Consider the following 22228-nt stretch of genomic DNA (forward strand, 5'->3'; position numbering starts at 1 on the left):
CGTATCTATAACAAATTTTGAAATTGACAAAGTCTATTGAGAATTTCGTTTGAGCAAAAAGGCAATAGCGCTTTCCATATGCTTTAAAAACTGTAGGAAAAAAGGAGAAAGAAGCCATTAGAGCGCGCGTAATTGACGTGTTAAATCACGTGGGTATCCAATTACAGGTATCCAATCAAAAAGTTGTAATATGGATATCTGTAATTGGACACCCACATGATCGCGCGCCGATTACGTGACAAATAGGCGCGCGGAGAACCAATCACGATCGAAAATTTTGTTATGGATACGATATTTATTTAGCTCTTATTAACCGAGCAGGAGGTCTGTATCGGAGAATCTTGACCGAGGTCGTGAGTACAGACGAACGCAGTGAGGTCTTTACACACGACTGAGGTCGAGATTCTCCCATACAGACCGACTAAGCTCGGTTAATAAGAAGTTTATTATAAGCCAAACAAGAAAAATTCAATTTGTTTAATGTAACTGGTTTGTACTAGCTGACAGTTTGCTTGCGAACGGCGATGAGGTGAACTTATTTTTAAATCTGCCAAAAAATTGCTCGGTCTCTTTACTTTTTTTTTTTTTTCTCATCAACCTTTTGGCACTTTTACTAATATTTTTAGAAGGAAAAAAGTCAATATTTTTGGTAAAAAATTAGACCGCTTTCAACATCGATTTCAGCCAATCAAATTCGTGGATTCTGTGGTTCCCAGTCCTTGTGAGACGCAGCCATGTACTAAAGAAACATATTTCACTGTTCCTTTTGATATTCCTTTTATATTTAGCAATTAGACTATGAGTTGGAGATTTCCATCGCGTGACCCCTCATTTTCTCATGTTAGTACCCACAATACCAACCGGCATTGGATCGCGTGCGCTTTTACGCTTTTGTGCGGATCGATCGTATTTGCATTTCTGTTGGTTATCCTTGGGAACCCAATATAACATTTACACACTGGGGTTGCTTTTGCACGTCGAGTGCTTTTAACACGTGTTGACAACATGCGCTGGTTTGAAACGATGCGGAACCTTAATATGCTCGCTAGAAATGTGTAATTACTCAATTTGTGGAAAAAAAAATTTTTTTTTCGCCTCGTTGCCATATATACCGCATAATTTACAGCAATGAATATTATGTTCACTTCGCATGGAATGATTATCGTGTGTGAGTGTACCAGACGATGAATGACTGATGAGTTGTGGGAAAAAAATAAAACTTTAATATTTTGAATATCTATTTGTTTGAACCGCAATTATTGTTCTTCTTCTGTAAGAATATTGGTCACCTTCTCCGTTCGGACATCGCCGGGCTCTCATTCAGGGAAACGAAACCCATGCAAAGTAGTGTAAACTGCACTGAAAATTAAAACTATGTGGTTGCTCATGGTTCTCATGCCAAAGGCAAAATTCTATTTTCGCTTTAATTGCCGATTATGTTTCTGAGTTGTGTTAAAAGAAAAACAAATTTACTAATATCTTAATTTGTAAAAACATAATTAATGTTTGAACTGATATACATGAGTTTTTCCTTGTAGAATTAGAGGGAATCGTTATAGCGAAAGTGCTGCTAAAGTTGAAAGCAGCCACTTACATGTACTATGCTTGCGCTCGCGTAGCGTGACATTCATTTGTTTTTAACCGTGCTGGAGGGATAATGTAGAGAGCATGCTGTACATTGCCGTTACGCGCTGCACTGTACGGTGTCTATAAACTAGAGCTAAAGAAGACAGCCTTGTGAAACAGACTCATCCTTACATTTAACTACAACTGAATGCTACTTACTTGTTGCGCTTGGCAGCGAAGCTATAACTGCTGCTCCGGCAGGTGATTTTACTGAGTGAATATTAAAACCACTTAACAGACCTCATACACAGGCTACATCCACAACTACCTCGGATGTCTCTTCAGTACAACTTGAAAACGTTTTATAACTTCCTGTGGGTTTGGCCGTTTTGTTGCGTAAGTCAGAAGAGATTTAGCCGACCTCGGTGTGCAATATTGTGAATTTGCTTGTTTGAATGGCTTTTTTACTCTTTCCGCTTTGTTACCCTTCAGAGAGTTTCAATTGAGCTTAGGGGTGGACCATTGATTGGGGGCGGAGGAGGGGGGGGGGGGGGGTTGCTTACCAGAATATTAAAATTGTGTACGATCACCTTTAGGAACTAGGTAACACTGGATTTTGTCTCTGCGGGGATATCTTTTTATAAATTTGCCATGCCGCATTCCTCTCCGTTGAAACTATGCTTAACACAAAATTGCATGGGAGTCATTCATGTCAAAAATCTGTTTATATAAGTGCGAATGTACGCATTTGATTTTTTGACATTTGGACAATGAAAATACCTCTTGTTACAAAAATACACGTATTGACTGTGTTCTACATGTAAAAGAAATTCTTGGACAATGTGGCCTCAAAAGGCTACTTATGAAAACTCACTGGCACAGACCAACCAGATTTTACAGTGGAAATATATAAAGGGAAAAAATAAAGATAGTAATCATACGGGCTTTTCTCGTTCAATTTGGAATTATTTTGCACTTGTCAGTTTTTCTAAAAGCTGAAATTGCACGAGCCGAAGCCGCTCGTGCAATTGCAGCTTTTTGAAAAACTCACAAGTGCAAATTAATTCCAAATTGAACTCGAAACCGTATGATTACCTATACTAATTGCCTAATCATCCTTCTGTTTGTTGTGTATAATATTGAACTGGTCATTTTTTTTTTTCATGGTCATTCGACCTATATCTTTAATGACGTGTTTTGACGGACTTATCTCAACCCACGTACTTCGTACTTCCGGATTACTCGGGGCATGCATCCACTAAAATTCCCGTGACTTTGCACAAAGTTTTGATATCTTATCACTTAAGGTTACTTCATACCTTTCACGTAAAAGATCTCAAAGAAATCAGAACGTTAAAAGATAGCCAGAAATTGGACAAAAACGCTTGGGTAACAAGTGTTTCTACTTACCCTACCCCCGTTCGGGTGACATTCCGAGAAAGGTTGTGCACGCGAGAACAAACCAGAACAAACCGTGCGTTCGGATCAGAAGTGTATTCGATATTCGGTTGTTCATGCATGTTGAATTTTATGGAATATGCTACCATCTCATCGTCGTAATCGGTGGTTCACCAGAACAGCTTTTGCGCTAATAGTCTTCTGGATAGGTAAGAATTTAAAGTCTGTATTTTCTAGTCCTGAAAAAGCCCTTATGAAGCGGTGCGAAGTGAAACAAGTTCAAACTGCAATGTTTTCGTACGAGCTAATTTCAATTCTGCATAAACAGGAACTCGTAAGTTTGTTTTGTTTTTCTTTTCATGATTGTTTAAAACATCTTACTCGAGCGAACTTCACTGTTGAAAAGCTTTTCAATGCTAAAAGCAAATGCAAACGTAGAACTTGACCAGTTTGCATTTTAATTTAAGCTTAATTAGGGGTGGTGAATGGTCCTTCAACAACATCAAAATTTTAGTCGAATTTCACGGGTCTCGCAGTCTCGTTCATTAGCGGCTCTGTGCGTCTCGCAGTCTCGATTTTTCACAAGATTAAAGGGTTCGAAGTCCCGATTTGTTCGTTAATAAATGACTTCTTCTCAGCACATGAGTGGATCGGAGTTTGGACCGGGCCTTAAGGACCGGGCCTTAAGGACCGGGCCTTAAGGACCGGGCCTTAAGGACCGGGCCTTAAGGACTGGGCCTTAAGGACCGGGCCTTGAGGTCCGCGCCTGAAGGACCGGGCGTAAGGCCCGTTCCCAACGCTGCTCCATTCATGCGCCGAGCCTAACTGATGAGTTGAGTATGGCGGAGGAGCAGCGTTTGAATCAGTTTGGTTCAGCAGGTTAGGTTTGGTGCGGCAAACGACGGTAAATTCCGCAGGGTCTGTTGCAGTATGCAATGTTGAAGCGGCAGCTGATTCATACGGCGTTCTCCTCATGTGTCAAACCTAATGCATAAATTACTGTAATGTATTTTTCATATAACGGGACTTGTGATCGGCTCAAAATTGAGTGACATGACCAGTCATGCATGAAGCTCAAAGTTGTCGCTAAAAATAAAGAAACAAAATATGCCTTCGATTTTATATGAGAAACTGGACTGTATAAAGCGAGTTTCTTTAGCGGAAATTCATTTTTTGCTTTTTCTTTGCGATAATAGCCCAGCTTATGAGATTTCCCTTTAACAAGTCGAATTAACCGGGAGAAAACCTGTCTAAACACATAAATAAACACTGAACCATGAGTTTGAATTTGCTTCCTAACAAAATGTTAGTCACAGCTTTTCTGTTTGGACAGATCGAGTTCTTGAATTCAGAATGCATATTTTCTCGTCGAAAATTGTTACCATTGGCTTCCCGAATTAAGTTAGACGCAAGTACGCCGTCTGAACCAGCCATCGCTCCAAAGTTCCTTTAAAGTCGAACTTAATCAAGTTTGGTTTGCCACATGAGTGGAGCAGAGATTCCAACCCTCCCGATTTGATCGGGAGGCTCCTGATTTGATGTGTTACCTCCCGCTCTCCTGATTCTTATTCTCCTGATTTATTATAAAATTGTGAAAACAAGGGAAAAATGCTAATCTTAAGTACGTTTTTGCGATACATTACACTTTCTTCTCATACTATCTCACCCATTCTCTCACCACGTGTTGTGCAGACTCATCAGGCCAGCAGTCTTAGTCCATTTAGCAGCTCCAAAATGCAGGAAAAGGCATTTGAGAAAACCTATATTTGCAAAATTTCCCGGTGGGCATGCCCCCAGACCCCCCTGGAGGCTGCCACCTTCAGCACTGAAAGAGTCTCCCTATTTTCCTTCAAAAGGGGTTGGAATCTCTGGTAGAGTGATGTTTGGACTGGGCCTAATTAGGGTTTTGAAGTCCTGATTCGTTCGTTCATCTGTTTTTATAAATGACTTCTTGTCATCTCTTGATATTGAATTTCATTGAAGCAACTTACAAATTTCTGAGAAAATCTCCTAAATTGTCTGAATTCTACAAAAGCTACAAAACCTACTGCAATGCCTATTTTGGCGCCAGAAAAACAGTTATTTTGTTCTAGGATATCATAACGCAGTGTGTCATGGTCAAATTTCCAGTTCCAGCCAGTTTGAAGAAGCTGGCTAAAAGGCTGTACAAGCTGGGGTCCATGGACCCCCTCCGTGGACCAGGTCTGTCAAAATACGCCGTCATAGTTGCTTTCGATTTCAAGCTTTTTCTCTGAAAAACTCAAACAGGTCATAAATACTAGATAAATATGAAAGCCCATGCCTGATCTGTTGTGATGTTTGTCTTGAAATCACCTCAAAATGATCTTGTTTTGCACTCCTAACTGGGATGGGGACATACTCCCAAGAGTACCTTCATAGGAGGCCCTGGTAGATTTGTGCAAACCATGTAGCATGGAGTTCTTAGCTTTCTGTGCTTCTAGCAATGGGCGTGTTTAAAACATGAAATGTTGAAATAGCGAAATGGTGAAATGGCGAAATGGTAAAATGGTGCTAAAGATAAGAGCTTAAGATAAGAGCCAATGAAATCTCCATCTGTTGCCGAATTTGTTCTGTAGATTAATCCCGACAAATAAAAGAAACATCTAGGGTGCTTACCATTTGTCAGAATGAACCAGTTGGGATGACCGTTGAGTAATGGTAAGGGTTTTTCCAAAATCAACAAACCAACCAAACGAGATGGCGCGTTTTGGGCGCGATCCATTCAACCAAAATTTCTGGGCTGAGATTCAAAAATTTCGTGGCATCGAATGAATCGTGGTAGGTTCTATTCCACTTGCAAAACGAGTTTCACGCTTATTTAAAATGGAGGTGTTGGATCACTGTTGCTCATATTAGAGCTAGATGATGATTTTGACGGGGATATCAATATTGTGTGAGCTGTTTCATGCGTAGTAATTTAACCAGTATAACGGGTTATTTTGAGCAGACCGCTCCCAGATATTTGCTGTATGAGTTCAAACACCACTTTCGAATGACGAAAAAAAACATTCCAAATTCTCTCGGGAAATTAATCATCTTTAAGAGCCGTTAACAGCTGAAACATACACTTGGCTTGCAAAGCAGCTATGGACCTGTTGTAACTGCACATGGATGTATGAGTAACGCTGATAGATCCACTGTTAATAATCCATAAAAGCTGCAATGATAATTGTTTTCCTCCATGTTGTACATGGAAAATACCGAACAGCGAGGTACTGAGATTGAGAATGGACCGGAATGGTCAAATGGAACGGTCCATTTTGATTGGACTAGTCCAACCAAGGAAAGTGGTCCACCTCGAAAGGTGGACCGATTTTTTCGAAACTTTTCCTGTTGGACCAAACCGATCCATTCAGTTTCAGACCAAAATTTCTGGAAATTTTAGTTGAATGGATTGCGCCCACCATTTGCAATTCAATTTCTCATAATTTTTTTTCAGCTGATGAGAGACTGGGAACTGGAAAATTTACCAAATGGTAAGGAGTTTCTGTCGTTCTGTTTGAAACAGCAAAAGAGGATTACCTCTGGAGGTAGTCTACAATTTCCGAACTGATTTTCAGGAAAACTACTGCTCCATTTGACTTTGAACCGAAATTTCCGGATTGTTTTGCTAAATGGTAAGCACCACAAATTCTCCGCCACGGACCTTTGGGTCATTTGGATGCCAGTCTCTCTCTGTTGACAGGGCACGGTTTGAGATGCCTAGGATATTCGTGATCGAAATGGTGGCATTAATTTTGACTTCGGAAGAGAACGATTTGTTTATCTCGTGTTTACCATCAAGCAGCGGCTATGACGTTATTATTAAAATTAGGAGAAGGAAATCTTATGCAAATAAGCATGGGAAAAGTGGTAAAGTAGTAACCAAAACAATTACAAGTACCAATGCAGAAAAAAATTTCCTCCTCAGAAGAAAGTGTCCACACCCTCTGAACTCAAAAATCAAATGCTCTGTCCCCAAACAGAATAAATTGGGCAACAACTGCAACTTTTATTGGAGTGGTTATATCTTATGTAACTTTGGCTCTTATCTTTAGTACCATTTCGCCATTTCATCATTTAACCATTTCGTGTTTTAAACACGCCATTTAGCAATGTCAAGTAACATTTAACTGCCAAATTTTTCAAAAATGTAAGCCTCTGTAATTAAGCCCTTACCTAATTTGCAAAGAACTTGTTACCTTAATTTTGTTGGGTAGAACAAAATGTGCTTGTAAACTCATGCAACAGCTGAAGTTCATGTAGATTCTGTAAACAATTTAGTTAGCATTGGGCAGGTGAAGAGCCACCCTGTGGATATACTGCCCGAAATGCCATTATTATTATTATTATTATTATTATTATTATTATCACTACAATCCCATTCACCGATTATACTAATTATACAAATGCTGTAAAGTGAAATGCCTAGCATTCAAAACATGCAAAGAGTATTTATTATTGACTTCAAACTGGCAAATTATTTCACACAAACACCAACTTGTGATTTGGAACAAAACTGTTTTTCTTTTAGTAAGGATTCCCTTTAATAATAAACACTTTTAATAATGTCTTGTCTTGAGAGAAACGGTTAATTTTGTTTCTTGATTGGTAATCTCAAATGTGTTTCTCAAGGCAGAGCTGTCGAAAGAAACACTAGATTCAAGGGGAACAAAATGAACTAGTAGATTCCTGAGGGACCTGTCATTAATTGATTTGCTGTATTTCAGAATAAATACATTAAAAGAATTCATGTGCAGTGGCAGGTGTTAGTTAACTTGGGTGGGTACTGAAGCCAATCAATCTGAAGCCAACTCATGCCTGCAGATCAAAATCTTCATTTTCCTTTGAGCATGGTCACCTTTTAGTTCTATTTCTGTTTGCAGGGTTAGGGAAGGTTAAGCCAGCTGTCGAAATAGTCAGTCCTGTAAAAAACCAGATCATCAGGTACAGGAATGAGTCTCTGTTATTTAATTGCACAGTCACACCAGCTGGCAGAGTGAATAGGACTTATTTCCTATGGTTGAGAAACAGCAGTAGTTATGAGCCACCTGGTAAGATGGACACTCCTTACTGGTCAAGTTTTGAGCTCAAGAAAGGTCTTCAGCTAGGAGATGAAGGTGTTTACGAGTGCATCTCTGCGGTGGGGTCAGATACTGTAGAAGTGCGCCTTGCAGGTAAAGTTAGTATTTCAATCTTCCGTAAACATTACTCCAGTTCCCATAAAAAGAAGCAGCTGGAGTATTTTGCTCTCCCGGATGGGATGCTCTTCAATAATATTACTGATTAGGGGACTTTTTAAAAAAATCTTATACTCATCTAATACTACAGTCAAACCTCTCCACTACTGCCACCTTGGGGACAGAGAAAAGTGGCCTTTATGGGGAGATAGGGTAAAGGTAAAGGTAAAGGTAAAGTCTGCATACGAGCCAAGTGGCCCACCAGGCCGGACCTTATCCCGGTTTCCTTAGCATGAAGAGACTAGGAGTATTTCTACTCCCCCCCTGGATGGGATGCTAGTCCATTGCAGGGTTACCCCCAGCATTAAATTCGCCGGTACCCATTTATACACCTGGGTGGAGAAAGGTACTGTGAGAGTAACGTGTCTTGCCCAAGAACACAACACAATGTCCCCGGCCAGAGCTCGAACCCGGACTGCTCAATCTGGAGATGAGTGCACTAACTGTGAGGCCACCATGCCTCCACATGGGGAGGTAGGGGTGTAACAAAACATCTGTTTTTTGGGTGTGCAACATTTCTTTTCTCAAAAAATGCTTATTTTAGTCTATATTACTGTTTGTAACACAATCAAAATATGTCACTAAAACAGAAGCTAAACAGAATTGAGAAACAGACCAACGAAGCGTGGTATAGATCAAGTTTGGCAACCTTTTACAATATGGGGTTTTGCATACACTGTTTGTCAGTCAATGGTTAACTGGCCATTGGCGAGAGGTTATTTGGCAGTTGGGATGTGTTTTAGTGGCCTAACTAGTTGCCATTCTGGAGAGGTGGCCATTGTACATATAGAGAAATCAAAATAAGAGTGAATGTATGGACTGTCCACTGGGACCAAAACTGTAGTAATAATAATAATAATAATAATAATAATAATAATAATAATAATAATAATAATAATATATAATAAGTATAATAAATTTATATTGCACTTTTTAACATTCAATGATCAAAAGCGTATTAGTACAATATTAAAATTACTAAATATGTACATATATGTAAACTGAATTTAACAATAACAAAGTAATTTAAGTGCTAAAGGCCAAAAGCTAACTTAAGAAGATATGTTTTAAGACAAGATTTTAAAAGTTGAAATAGAATCAATATTGTGCAGGCTTGCTGGGAACGCATTCCACAGTGTAGGTGCAGCTACACTAAAAGATTTATCACCAAAAGGTTTTTTCATTTTCCCTGCTGGAAGTTATAGAATAGTGCCTGAATTAGAGCGCAGTGAATAGCGTATCATGTCACATACCCATCTCATCCCATGAGCTACCCTCTCTACCTAAAAAATAATCAACATGAAGCTAGAGCAAGCTGCTCTGGAAACATCACTGATTTGAAGTTTTGAAATCATACTTGTACTCAACTATCTCATACTCCTTGTCCAGTCTAAAGGTCCCTGTTAATACTAATTGCATATCTGAGCACTCAATGAGGTTACCTTTAGTAAGTTGATAATTCACTGGTACCCCGGCTGTGCTATGAGCTCTGGGTGAGGAAAGGCACTGCAAGAGTAACATTTCTCAACTGAGACCTCAACATGTCATGACACAGACTTCAGACTGCATTTTAGGTGAAATATTATTATAGTAAAACTTTTATCTATTAACAATTTAATTCAAAATTTTGAGAAGCCCTTATCTCCATTTGGTTTGCCCCTTAAACCTCCAAATTCCTGAGATAGTATGCAAGATAACTTAATAAGAACATATGAACAACAATATTATCTTAATTGTTTTGAGGTATAGCAGATAATTGATGTCCATTTTTGAACCCATCATTGTAGAAAATAGTGTGTCAAACAGCACAGTTTCTATGTTTACTTATATTTATAAGCCCCCTATCACCTTTGAAGGTCTAAATAATAATAGTAATTTTATAATAAAAATAATACTAATACTAAGACTACATGTAATACTAAGACTAAGACTAAGACTACTACCACTACTACCACTACTAATACTACTAATAATAATTCTAATAACGGAGGCTTTGGACAAACAATTAAGAATAAAAATCAGCTTTAATAAAATAATGGAAATAGAAATATTCACCTTAAGTCAAGATATTATTCCTCAACAGGATTATAAAACGCTCTGGTGGCAAAAAGCCATCTGACCCAAGTTGATAAGATCTCTTAGATCAGGAATGTTTGCTTCATTGTGTTCACGTAGTGTAATACAATCCTAATCCAGTCTGTATCAAGATTTTTTGGAACAGATTTGTGTTTATTACTTTGGAGTCCCTTTTGGTGGTTTTTTAATGTTTTCATTTAATAAAGAAATCCAACATGGTGGTTCCAAGATGGCAGTTGTTTAGATATCATATTAATAGAATTTTGTTAACATGTATTCTTGAATATTCTTTCAGAAGGTATTGCAGGGGGTGATTCTTTCCTACTCCCCCCTCCACCTGGTCAAAGAATATCAAAATTAATAATGCCAGGTCTGAATAGGGTTAATAGTACTGTTGACGGGAGGCGCCTTATCCTCATGGTTAGTGTGCTTGCCTGCAGATCGAGCGGTCTGGGTCAAGTCCTGGCTGGAGACATTTTGTTGTGCTCTTGGGCATTTTACATTTTACTCTCACAGTGCCTCTCTACACCCAGGTGTATAAATGGGTAACGGCAAATTTAATGCTGGGGCTAACTCTACGATGGACTAGCATCCCATCCACGGGGGGGAGTAGAAATACTCCTGGTGGCTTCGTGCTACTGAAACCGGAGATAAGCGCAAGCCTGATGGGCCACTTGGCTCATATACAGACTTTACCTATGAAACTTGACATCTCATCTTAAGGAGTTGTCAAGTTAGCAAAAAAAAAAAGTTTTATGTGGTTATAAATTGTATTTACAGCTGAACCCCTATCAAGCAGCCGCCTACTAAATGACCACCCTTATTAGACAGCCAGGAATCAAAGTCCTGATGGCTTTTCTATTGTTTTTGCCTCTATTAAGCACCACTATTCATTTCCATGAGGGTGGCTGTTTAATAGGGGTTGTATTATAACATATATTAACATATATTGTCATTTTCGTTTTGTCCACGAAACAGAAAAACCAGAAGCATTTCCAGTTGGAAACAGCAGTCCAGTCGCTGCCAAACTTGATGAATTAACTCAACTGAAATGTAGTGTAACAGGGTGGCCAAAACCAAATGTCACGTGGCTCAGAAATGGTCGAAATGTACTTGACATAAATCAAAAGCATTTTTATAACGTATTACAACCTGCAGCTGGTTCCTATGAACTGGACATTTCTGTTACTCAATGGAAACACGAAGGGTGGTACACTTGCATGGCTTGGAATGCTGTTGGAGAGGGCAATGCCACAATACAAGTCGTAATTGGTAATTTTGTGTGCCACACAATATGCTGAGGGCTGGCTGGATCAGGGAGGGGTAAGGGAGGAGTGCAGTGTGGGAGGGGTGAGGTGGACAGGAGAAATAGGAGAATATTTTTTTCTCTCTAGATGTTAATGCTTTTGTAAATTTAACAAATTGATGTCAATTTTTCATGCGTCTGTCTTGTTATTGATGATGAATTTCATCATAACATTGTCAAAGTAGCTGTGGATCCATGAGGCGATAGCCGAGTGGATCCGCAGACTACTTTGACAATGTTATGACGAGATTCATTGTCAATAACAGGACAGACGTATGAAAAACTGTAGTCAATTTGTTTTTTACGATGGCAGATTGTCAACTTGTCCGCTCTCGCTCGTTGACGCATCGCATAAATTATAAATTCTGCCTGTCCGCATATTGACGATGAAAATTAGCCAATAAGCACGCGAGAATTTCTGCAGTTATCGAAAAAAATTAAAATAAGTGTGTATTTCCTATGTTTTTAAGCTTAAAACAGGCATATCACATTGTCTTCCTGTTAACACGTATGTATAGATTCATCTGTAAGTGATGGGCGTGTGTTTCTAAGCAGGGGCTTTATAATAGCTCGGACGTTTATGGTATAATACCCAAAAGTCCCCCAAAATCTTATGTGTGACATGCAAAACATGATATGCCCTAGCTACTGCCCAGTCATGTCACTGCATAATCAAAACTAAACTGAAAAAGTTCTCAAACCTAATTGGTATGCAGTTGGCAACGCTATTGAACAACATACAGGTCATGCCTGTAATGTACTTTCATTTTCATGGATCTTAATATCTCCTGAAACCCCCCTCAGTCCGTAATGTTGTTACAGATAAGATTGTAGACGTGAAATTGTATTCAACTCACCCAGTTTACCACAAGTGCTTCTTTGATTTAATTTAGGAGGCATCAGGTGGGCTAATGGTTAACACTAGATGCTGGATCTAGTGGTTCGGGTTCGAGCCCTTGGGTCTGTTTCTCGAAAGCCCCGGAAAGTTTTTGGGCCTGAAAAGCCATTTTTAGTTAATCGGTATTTAAAGACAGGGAGATGTACACCCCTGAAACTTCTTGTATGGAATGGAACCGCTGTTTATACTAAGAATATGTGAAAAGAACAGCTCTGTAATCGTAAAGTTTGAGAGTTTGCTCCGGCTTTCCAGGTGGGAAAACATTTCGGGACCTTGGAGAAACAGGCCCCTGGCCAGGGTTGATGTATTGTGTTCTTGGTCAGGACACTTGACTCTCACAGTTCCCCTCTCTTCTCGGGTATATGCACTGATATCAGTGATTTGTTGGAACAGCCTAACCCCGGGGTAGGGGGACTTTCATGTAAAAAGGACGGGGGTGCTCATCGGAAATTTGGAAATGAACCCCTAAGAGGTACCAAGATCCTACTTTGTGGACTTGGGTAGAAATTATTTTCACCGCTAAGAGGTACTTACTCTGAAACAAAACATCATCTCCTGTCATATTTTTGTGGCTCAATATCCTAAAAGGTACTGTAAAAGCTCCCTCTGTGGACCTTTTGAGGCTGAACACCCTTAGAGGTACCCCTGAAAGGTACGACGAGCACCGTCGTGCCCGGGAGCTTGACAGAATGCGGGGGGCGGGGGTGTAACCCTGGGATGGGCTAGTTTCCCATCCAGGTGGATCATGCTAGATGGTGAAGTGAAGTAAAGCGCCAAGTACTGTGAGCCAGTTGGGGTTAAATGGCTTACTTTTTTTTATTTGATTTGTAGACCCGGATTATATATTGAGGGCGGAGAAAACAAAGTACACTGCCATAGTTGGAACAGATGCCAAGCTTGTTTGTTTTAGTGAAGGTGTCACTAACAATAATCACACATCGCTATCTTGGGTGTTCAATGGGACAGAGGTTAAAAACACCAGTGACCACTACCTTGTTAGAAATCGTCACGACAAAGGGTCACGTAGAGCAAGCACAGAACTCTCTGTCCGTAATGTGAGGTATGCAGACAGTGGCACTTATGGCTGCCTCATTATTGTGACCTTGTCTGGCAGAACGACAAACCGTGATTACATAACACTTGAAGTGAAAGCAGAAGGTAGGAAACCATAGACTTAAGATTATATAAAGTTTTAACAGAAGGAATTACGACCGACAAACGACCAGTCAGAGCAGATCTCTTCCTGCCAACTTTTCCCGCGCTTGGCCAAAGCTTGGCACCCGCTACGCTTTTGGTTCGCCTTGTGACTGGATCCCGGAACCTTCTAGTCTGACTAATTTGAATGAAAGTTTTATCACGTGACTAAACATACGTCATTGTAGGCTGTGATTAATTCGGCAACCTCGATCCAGGTTCTCTCTTCTTTGCCTCCCTTGTCTCCTCAACTACAAGAGAGGCAAAGGAGAGAGAGCTTGGGATTGAGGTTATTTTGGCTTCTACCCCAAGGAGGCGTGATGTAGAAGGGTCCTGCAGAAGGTAGTAACAATTTTATTACGTTTTAATCCATAGACAGGGAGAGGAGGCTGAAAACATGGATGATAGCCGTCATTTCTGTAGTGGCATCAATCCTGTTCTTGGTGTTGATAGCAATGATCATTGTGGTGTGTTTGCGGAAAAGACGAGAGGAGAAGCTGCTAGCAATTGCTCAGAAATGTGAGTGAGTGACTCATAAAGTCTATATGCGCAAAGGAGGCATAGTAACGTAATTGTTTGTGCACAGACCCAGGGTTGAGAGGGCTGGCTAGGCTACACTCTTTATTCTCACAGTGCCTCTCTCCATTCAAGTATATAAAGGGGCACTGGCGAACCTGACGGATTGCTTGAGGGGGACGTAATACCCCACAAGGATAACACCAGAAACAGCCTTTTTCGTACTCCTGCTATAGAAAGAGTTTCAAATGATTCATTGAGTTTTGATTAATGTTAGCACTGGTTGCCTAGAATGGTCCAAGGGGATAGTGGAGCCAGGCAAAATTCAAGATGATGGGTTAACTTACAAAACACGCTTGTAACATACACGCTCACACAAACAGGACAGCCAAAAGCAAAGGGGAAAAAAGCTAAAACGAACACAGCTAAACAATACGGTAGAATGATATATTGTTATAAGGAAAGCTAGGAATTGACATGTATAGGCGAGATAGACAGTATTTAAAGTTTTGAGCACTGATCCAAGCTCTGTCTTCGATGAAGGGAAGGAGTGCAAAATTAGAAATATTTAGGAAGGATATTAGCAATCGTGTAAAGATAAAAACATTGGCATTTCTTACTCGACATTAAAAGTAGCTCTCTGACATTTTGAAGTGTTCTTGGCTTTTGCGGTAGCCTCCCTACGCAGTTGGATTCCCACCTGTTCCGCGGCGTGAAATAACAGGCAGAAATAGGCAATGTTATGAAAAAAGGAAATCATGCGTTAAGCTCATCGAGTTATGTTGCACGTTAGAAGTTTGGAGAGCACTTGAGAAACTAGAGTTGCCCTCGGATTCGCCTCGTGAACTAATACGCTTTCACCGTGCTCTCCAAACTTCCCAAGTACATCATCACTCGATGTTACGGGCTAAAAGATTTATCGCTTTTTCAGTGTCTAAATTATTCATTCAGTAAAGAAGCGTAACGTCTTATTTTCTTGAACAGACGACCAAGAAGAACACGTCTTCGAAAAAGACTTGTTCATCTCGTACAGTACCAAAGATTACGATTGGGTCCAACAATCGCTTCTGCCTGTGTTTGATGAGAACGGCATCAATTACATAATTCATTCACGTGATTTCGTGCCGGGGAAAGCGTGGCTTGATAACATGGCTGACAGCGTATACAACAGTAGGAAGGTGATCTTGGTGATGTCCATCAACTACCTTTCAAGCGCCTTCTGCAAGGACGAGATGCGGATGGCGATACACCGATGTTCGGAGAGAGACGATTCTTCGTTGATCGTGGTAAGAATTGACAACATCAAGTCCAGTGACATACCCAAGAGCCTGCGTCACAGAACCTTCATTGACGTCACCAGTAAAGAAGAGACGAGCATATGGCAGCGAAGGATTCTGGAGTACATGCGATCCATCGTCAGTTCTGGAAGCGTGAATTCGGACGAGAGCTTTAACGATACAGAAACAAAGAGTCTTCTTTCGATGTTCAAGCTGAAGAGGAAGACGAAACGTAACAATGCCGGAAGGGAGCTCGAAAATCAAGCAAAAGCTTGATGGTGACTCGCCCTTAGCGTTACGATCTTTTCACTTTTAAGTAGGGCTGCCAACTGGGGGAATGGATAGCGAATGGAACTATCCAGCATGTAGTTGTTGCTGGCAGCGAATTATTTCTTGCATTCTGAGTGATCTGATTTCTGATCCAAACGAGATATCGGTTTCTCATTTGTCTTTTTGTTTAGTTTTCTTCTCCAAGAGTAAGAGTACAAACAGTCGATCTATCCTTTCTGACTACCTGGTCCGTAAACATCAGAATATTGCATACCACTAAGCGGTAAATAACTGTTGCCCGTGTAAAGGCCTTTAAAAGAGCATGATATCATCTGCAACCCGTGCCAAGCGCGAGAAAACGTGCAAGCTGTGCCAAACGTGCAACCCGTGCCAAACGCGGGAAAAAGGGTAACCCTTGTCAAGCGCGGGAAAAAGTGTAACCCGTGCCAAGCGCGGGAAAAGAATGACCCTTGTCAAGCGCGGGAAAAGTGTGACCCTTGTCAAGCGCGGGAAAAAGTGTAACCCGTGCCAAGCGCGGGAAAACGTGCAACTCATGTCAAGCGCGGGAAAATCAAGCGGGGAAAAACGCACGTAAGGCACGTCACCGTTGGTTTTAGTTTTCTTTCTGATTGGCTGAAAAATACAGTAGGTTTGCTCAGCAAGTTAGTGATCATTAGTATTAGGCTTAAAACTGGGGAGATGGAGAGGTAGGATCGATTTCAGCCGCTCTTTCGGGTGCACGTGCGGTCCCTGGCGGCTGGTAATCAAGCCCAACGCGGGGAGAGGATGAGCCGGGGATTGGTTTTCGCCTCCCTCGCCCCTTTCCCTTTTTAATACGCGGCCGACGCTAGCTAGTTTGGAACACTTTTTGGGATATGTTTATCAGGCAAAGCTGGCTGATAGTTTAATGTGAAAGCAAAGTAAGTTTTTCAAATTGATGTGTAAATTTTTGTGAAAAAGCGAAGTCTTTTTGGCTGATTTGATAGTTGTTTAATTTGTTGTACGGAAATTAACTGGCCCAGATCGATCTGTGCCGGTCATTAAATAGCGATTGCGGAAATGTAGACTCAAATAAGCTGAAACTGAACTATAGGAAGGGCACACATGTGACCTGGCTTTGGAGGCTATCGAGAAAACTGAGGTGTAAATCGTACCTTATATCGTCACTGAAAGTATAAACTCACGCTGAAAATGCTAAGCATTTTACTTTCTTATAGCTTTTTGTAATGTCAACCCTACGTAAATATTTTTGGTTTAAAGCATACGTATTTATAAATTGCTTGTCTACAAGAGTGTCATTTGTGTTTGATCTTGACCTCCTTCGTGTTCAAAAGAGTTGAGACGTGAGATCTCGGAAGCCAGATAAGCCCGGTTGATCGGCCTGAAAGGTTGGTCGATTACCATTAGGGTTTTCCATTTTTCCCGAGGTTTCCGGAACCTCACGGTTGCGTGGACAACGAAAAGTGATTATAGGCGTACGGGCACCTTCGGACTTGCCGGGGCGGGGTGGGGGCGATGACCTTATTGCCGGGAAAAAATTACACAACACGCGAAATTAATGTTCAAACGCACTCAAATTGCAGTAAAACCAAACGTTCACAATTCTCACGTCTAATGAACTGTTATAATTCTAAAACTAGTTATTTCGAAACCTCATATACCCTATGACCTCAATCGACACCCTCGTAAAATCAGAAATTCTTCGTACGAAAAGTTCAAGAAAATTTTAAAACGGCTCTTCAGGGAGGCCACCATAAAAAGTCTTGGTCTTCGTTTGCTTTGATTCTTTTGCCACTGTTTTGTTGATGGAAATAACATCCATATCATGGATTTCCACGATACACATTTAAACGATATATGGCTTTTTCCAAAACAGAATGCAAACGTCAGGGAACTACAATAGTGGCCTGGACTACCTTTTAGAATGTTTCCTCCCGTGTACTTTTGCCCGAATTATCAGCACTTTGCCCGAAAAATTTCAAAAATTCCTGAAACTGGGAGGGCTTCCCCCCCTCCCTCCCCGGCCCGTACTCCTATGTAAGGCCCGGGTCGCACCAGAGCCAATTTTGTTTATATAAGTAATAAATCTGTCAAGATCTGTCAACAAGTAGCGTAAAATAAGTGCGATCTCCACTTTCAAAAACTTGCCAAATTTTTGCGGATCGCCAAAATTTCGCCAATCTTCAAAGAAGCCGAAGTGCTGCCGCGCAGGCTTCCAAATTTTGGCAAAGCAAACAATTTTGTTATTTTAACCATTTAACTGTCATATTTTTTAAAACATGCCTGGATAAAATTACGGCGAGAGAATAACTTTGACGGCTAGTCCACTTTGGCGCGTGCGATGGTGGGACAAAATAATTTTTTTACCCGGTCCATCTGACGCTTTTTACAGTTATTTCAATGCAAACGAGGAATATGAGCGGCGTTTTTATTCAAATTCTTATGACTCGTACCCTGGATCTGGTTACTGGCCCGGGGGGGGGGTACTTTGGGAATTCTGGGTGGGGGTGTGCCGCTGGGACCCTGGAACCCTTACCCTATACCAGAGCTAGTTCAGCTGAATTTTGCTACCCTATACTAGAGTAAACTCTCCAAATCCCCCCATCTATCGACACTGTTGAGGCTGATTTGCGTAAATTTAAACTTGCCGATTTTATTTTTTTGTATTTTTGAGTGACAATTCCTGGTCTCCTTAGTCTAGATAAAATCCTCAACCAACTAGTCAGTTTTGTGAAAAATTATACCCTATTCTAGACCCAAACGCTCTAATTTATATAACCTAAACTGCTTGAAAACCATGCCCTTCACAGCGGCGCATACCTATATAGCCCATATATGGCAGTGCCCCCCCCCCCCGGGGGTTACTGACAGCAATTTGATGAGATGGCTTCAGCGAAGGGAGACAATCTTCTTCGATCGCAAGTGGCGCAAGCAACAACACAAACGCAAGCCGAGCAAAACTGCTCGTCCAATTATGGGCCGTAATTCTCGAGTTACTGTATAACGGAGAGTCAAGAACATACAGCGTGGATAAAAATCTGCGAAACTCTCGCATGATTACTAATTCAAAATAATACGGAAGCCCCAAAGGGACATCCACTTCTTAAAAATGGTATTTGTTTTTTGTAAATGGGAGTTTGTTTTTCGAAAATGGGAGTTTGTTTTTCGAAAATGGGAGTTTGTTTTTCGAAAATGGGAGGTAGTTTTACGAAAATGGGAGTTTGGTTTTCGAAAATGGGAGTTTGGTTTCGAAAATGGGAGTTTGTTTTTCGAAAATGGGAGTTTGCTTTTCGAAAACGGGGGTTTGTATTTCGAAAATGGGAGTTTGCTTTTCGAAAACGGGAGCCTTGTTTTACGAAAATGTGAGTTCGTTTTTCGAAAATGGGAGTTTGTTTTACGAAAATGGGAGTTTGGTTTACGAAAATGTGAGTTTGTTTTTTCGAAAATGGGAGTTTGTTTTACGAAAATGGGAGTGATGATAAAAATGATTGACAGGCCAAACACGACTCCTATTGGTCAAGATAGAGCTAGCCAATGGCGTAATGTACTTTTCGATCCTGATTTGTTTGCGCGTAAACAGCTACATTTGAATCATGTGGTGCCAGAACGACCAAAGGAGGATTAGACATATACATTGAGCTTGAGAAACATAAGGTCGATCAGATAGCTGCAAAAAACATTAAAATGTCTCAAGATAAACGTATAGCTTTCTTGAAGTAAAGCTACGGCGTCTCCGAAGAAAAACGTACGAGGGCAAATGTGATATCCGTGATAACAATCTCTACTGACTACTGTACTTGCAAACAGTTTTAATCACAGCCGGGCCAGGCGTCACAATATAGAATGCAAGTAAGCAACATGTTCACGGTAAATTTCGTATTTTGGTCCTTAAAAGCAAATACTTGGAGATTTAAAACCATAGCTTGCAATAGAAATGAGCCAAAACAATGTATAAACACATGGCAAATTACAGAGGTGTCAAACTCGACGAAGTGACATGCAGATAACAGCGGAAATCATGCAGACCTATGACCTATAAAAATTTGCCATAGTACGATCTAACGGCTCAACTCTACTTAAAATTCCTCCTTATAACACAACATGAAGTGCCCTTCATAAACACGAGGGAAGCGACCAAAACGAAGCCGGGTCGAGTGACCGAACAGAGAATGGCAAATGTCCAAATATCACGAACCGTAGAAGTCGTGAAGGCTAGTCAACCCTATTTTACACTGAAATGCCGTTAGACACAAAATAACGAGGTCGAGCTTCAAACAAATAAGGAGCGAAAACGTTACATTACGCCATTGGCTAGCTCTATCTTGACCAATAGGAGTCGTGTTTGGCCTGTCAATCATTTTCATCATCAAAAAAGCCCTCCCATTTTCGAGAAAACAAACTCCCATTTTCGAAAAACAAACTCGTATTTTCGCAAAACAAACTCCTATTTTCGAAAAACAAACTCGTATTTTCGAAAAATAAACACCCATTTCCGAAAAACAAACTCCCATTTTCGCAAAACAAACCCCCATTTTCGCAAAACATACTCCTATTTTCGTAAAACAAACTCCCATTTTTAGAAAAACTAACTCGCATTTTCGTAAAACAAACTCTCATTTCCGAAAAACAAAGTCCCATTTTTAAAAAAACAAACTCCCATTTTCCTAAAACAAACTCCCATTTTCGAAAAAACAAACTCCCATTTTCGAAAAAACAAACTCCCATTTTCGTAAAACAAACTCGCATTTTCGAAAAACAAACTCCCATTTTCGAAAAAGCAAATTCTTAATCTCGAAAAACGAACTCCCATTTCTCATAAGTGGATGTCCCTTTGGGGCTTCCGTAGAATAAAGATATTGTTACGTATATTTTAGTCACCAACGTTTTGGTTCCAGCATGTTGGCCTAATGCGACCACTGCCAAAATGTGGAACTTGCGAAATTTTTGCCAATGTTTTTTCCTCGCCAAAAATTGGAAATATTTTAAGCAAACAAAAATTGGCTCTAGTGCTACCCGGGCCTAATTACTATTCTGCACTGCCGAAAAAGTGATGAAACCTGAACACTCTAATGATTGTTACACTGCGTATCTATTGGTCCGTTAACGAAACGCAGACCAAAAGGATGAAGGGCTCTTCGGACAGTTTGGATTTTCATGAATTTTTATGCGTTTCACGCAGCTAAGGTAGTGATGACACTCATGAATATTATATGTTTAGGTAAATTAATGTGCGGTGCTCTTTCAGTTTCTCCCCTTTCTATATCGCTTTAGTTTTTCAAACCGCAGACTAAGGAGTCACGTTTACATCACAAAGTAGTGGACATTCCGGGAAACGTTGACCGTTGACTGAGTTGTCATCAGACATCTGCAGCCATGTACAAGGTTTATTTCTATGTTCCTAACGTAATAGGTGAGTGAGAAATATTCTTTGAAAAAGCTCAGGTAACACCCTATACAGAGAGGTAAATATCGTGCCGGTATCCATCATAAACTTGCAGGGGACGGTCGGTATACAGCACTTTATGACCTGGCCCCGGCTGTCAAAAAATGGCGTTTTACAATCCAAGAAAAATTCCTATTTCCCAGAAAAAAAAGAATAGTGGTTTACTGTTTTTTGTGGCCAGGTTGTTTTATGTTTTTAATTGAGCTTAACCACTTCCGCTCTTCTTTGTATACCTCTCCCCCCCAGAATTAATAGGAACCTGGTACCAGGATAAGAAGGTAATATATGAGGGCATCCTTGGGTTGGAAGGGGGCGGGGGGGGGGGGGGGGAAGGGCGGGAGAGAGGGAGGTAGCATGGTCCCTTGATCCTTTAAAAAGTTCTCTTTTTCTCCCTTGTTCCCTATTAATAAATTCTATTGTTCCCTAAAAAGTTCCCTTTAATAAATTTGTAGATATATCCCTTGTTCACTAAAATTAATCCCAAAATATCCCTTGTTCCCTAGAAAATAAATGATCAGGTTCCCTTGTTCCATAAAAGCCCAGGGAGGCCCCCTTCTATAAACAGAAGTTGCAACACACCTTTGATGCATTTGTCACAACCACCCAAGACTTGCAGGACGAAAAACAAAAGTCACCCAGAGTAAGCATATATCGGTAAAGTCTGCATACGAGTCAAGGGGCCCATCAGGCTGGAGCTTATCACAGTTTCTGTAGCATGAAGTGACTAGCTATAGGAATATTTCTACTCCCTCTAGATGGGATGTAGGCCATTGCAGGGTTATCCCCAGAATGAAATTTGCCAGTACCATTTGCATACCTGGCGGAGAGAGGCACTCTGAGATAAAGTGTCTTGCCTTAGATCTAGAACACAAATTTATATATTAGCCCTATATTACATGTATTGTATGTCTGTTGTTTCACTAAATATTATTATTATTATTAGTACCTCATAACAGCTCTACTTGTGTCATTGAACTTGTATATATTATCAGGTCCCTTTTCCTTTGCAGAAGACCCCTAGGTCTCCTGATGACCTAATACATA

The 22228-nt window shown here is 40.5% G+C and overlaps 2 protein-coding genes across 2 annotated transcripts in view; one reads left to right on the forward strand and one right to left on the reverse strand.

Annotated features, from left to right (window-relative positions):
- Window positions 1-2108, reverse strand: part of LOC145462700 (uncharacterized) — a 14134-nt gene extending 12026 nt beyond the window's left edge. The window contains exon 1 of the mRNA XM_081446276.1: window positions 1786-2108. The gene's annotated coding sequence lies outside the window, so the exon portion shown is untranslated. The remainder of the gene's footprint in view (window positions 1-1785) is intronic.
- A 707-nt stretch (window positions 2109-2815) lies between these two features.
- LOC145462699 (uncharacterized) lies at window positions 2816-18448 on the forward strand. The gene is made up of 6 exons (XM_081446275.1): window positions 2816-3173; window positions 7851-8141; window positions 11259-11552; window positions 13316-13642; window positions 14054-14197; window positions 15179-18448. Exons 1-6 carry the CDS (start codon window positions 3104-3106, stop codon window positions 15745-15747), a joined length of 1695 nt encoding a protein of 564 aa, XP_081302401.1. The 5' UTR covers window positions 2816-3103; the 3' UTR covers window positions 15748-18448.
- Window positions 18449-22228: the final 3780 nt, after the last annotated feature.

Source organism: Orbicella franksi, chromosome 12, assembly GCF_964199315.1.
Source record: "Orbicella franksi chromosome 12, jaOrbFran1.1, whole genome shotgun sequence".
Classification (NCBI taxonomy): Eukaryota; Metazoa; Cnidaria; class Anthozoa; order Scleractinia; family Merulinidae; genus Orbicella; species Orbicella franksi.

Excerpts from the sequence above, each read along its gene's own strand:
- LOC145462699 (XM_081446275.1), top strand. The coding sequence starts at position 3,104 with ATGCTACCATCTCATCGTCGTAATCGGTGGTTCACCAGAACAGCTTTT. Across the intron at positions 11,553-13,315 it reads CACAATACAAGTCGTAATTG|ACCCGGATTATATATTGAGG; the intron begins GTAATTTTGTGT and ends TTTGATTTGTAG. Across the intron at positions 13,643-14,053 it reads ACTTGAAGTGAAAGCAGAAG|ACAGGGAGAGGAGGCTGAAA; the intron begins GTAGGAAACCAT and ends TTTAATCCATAG.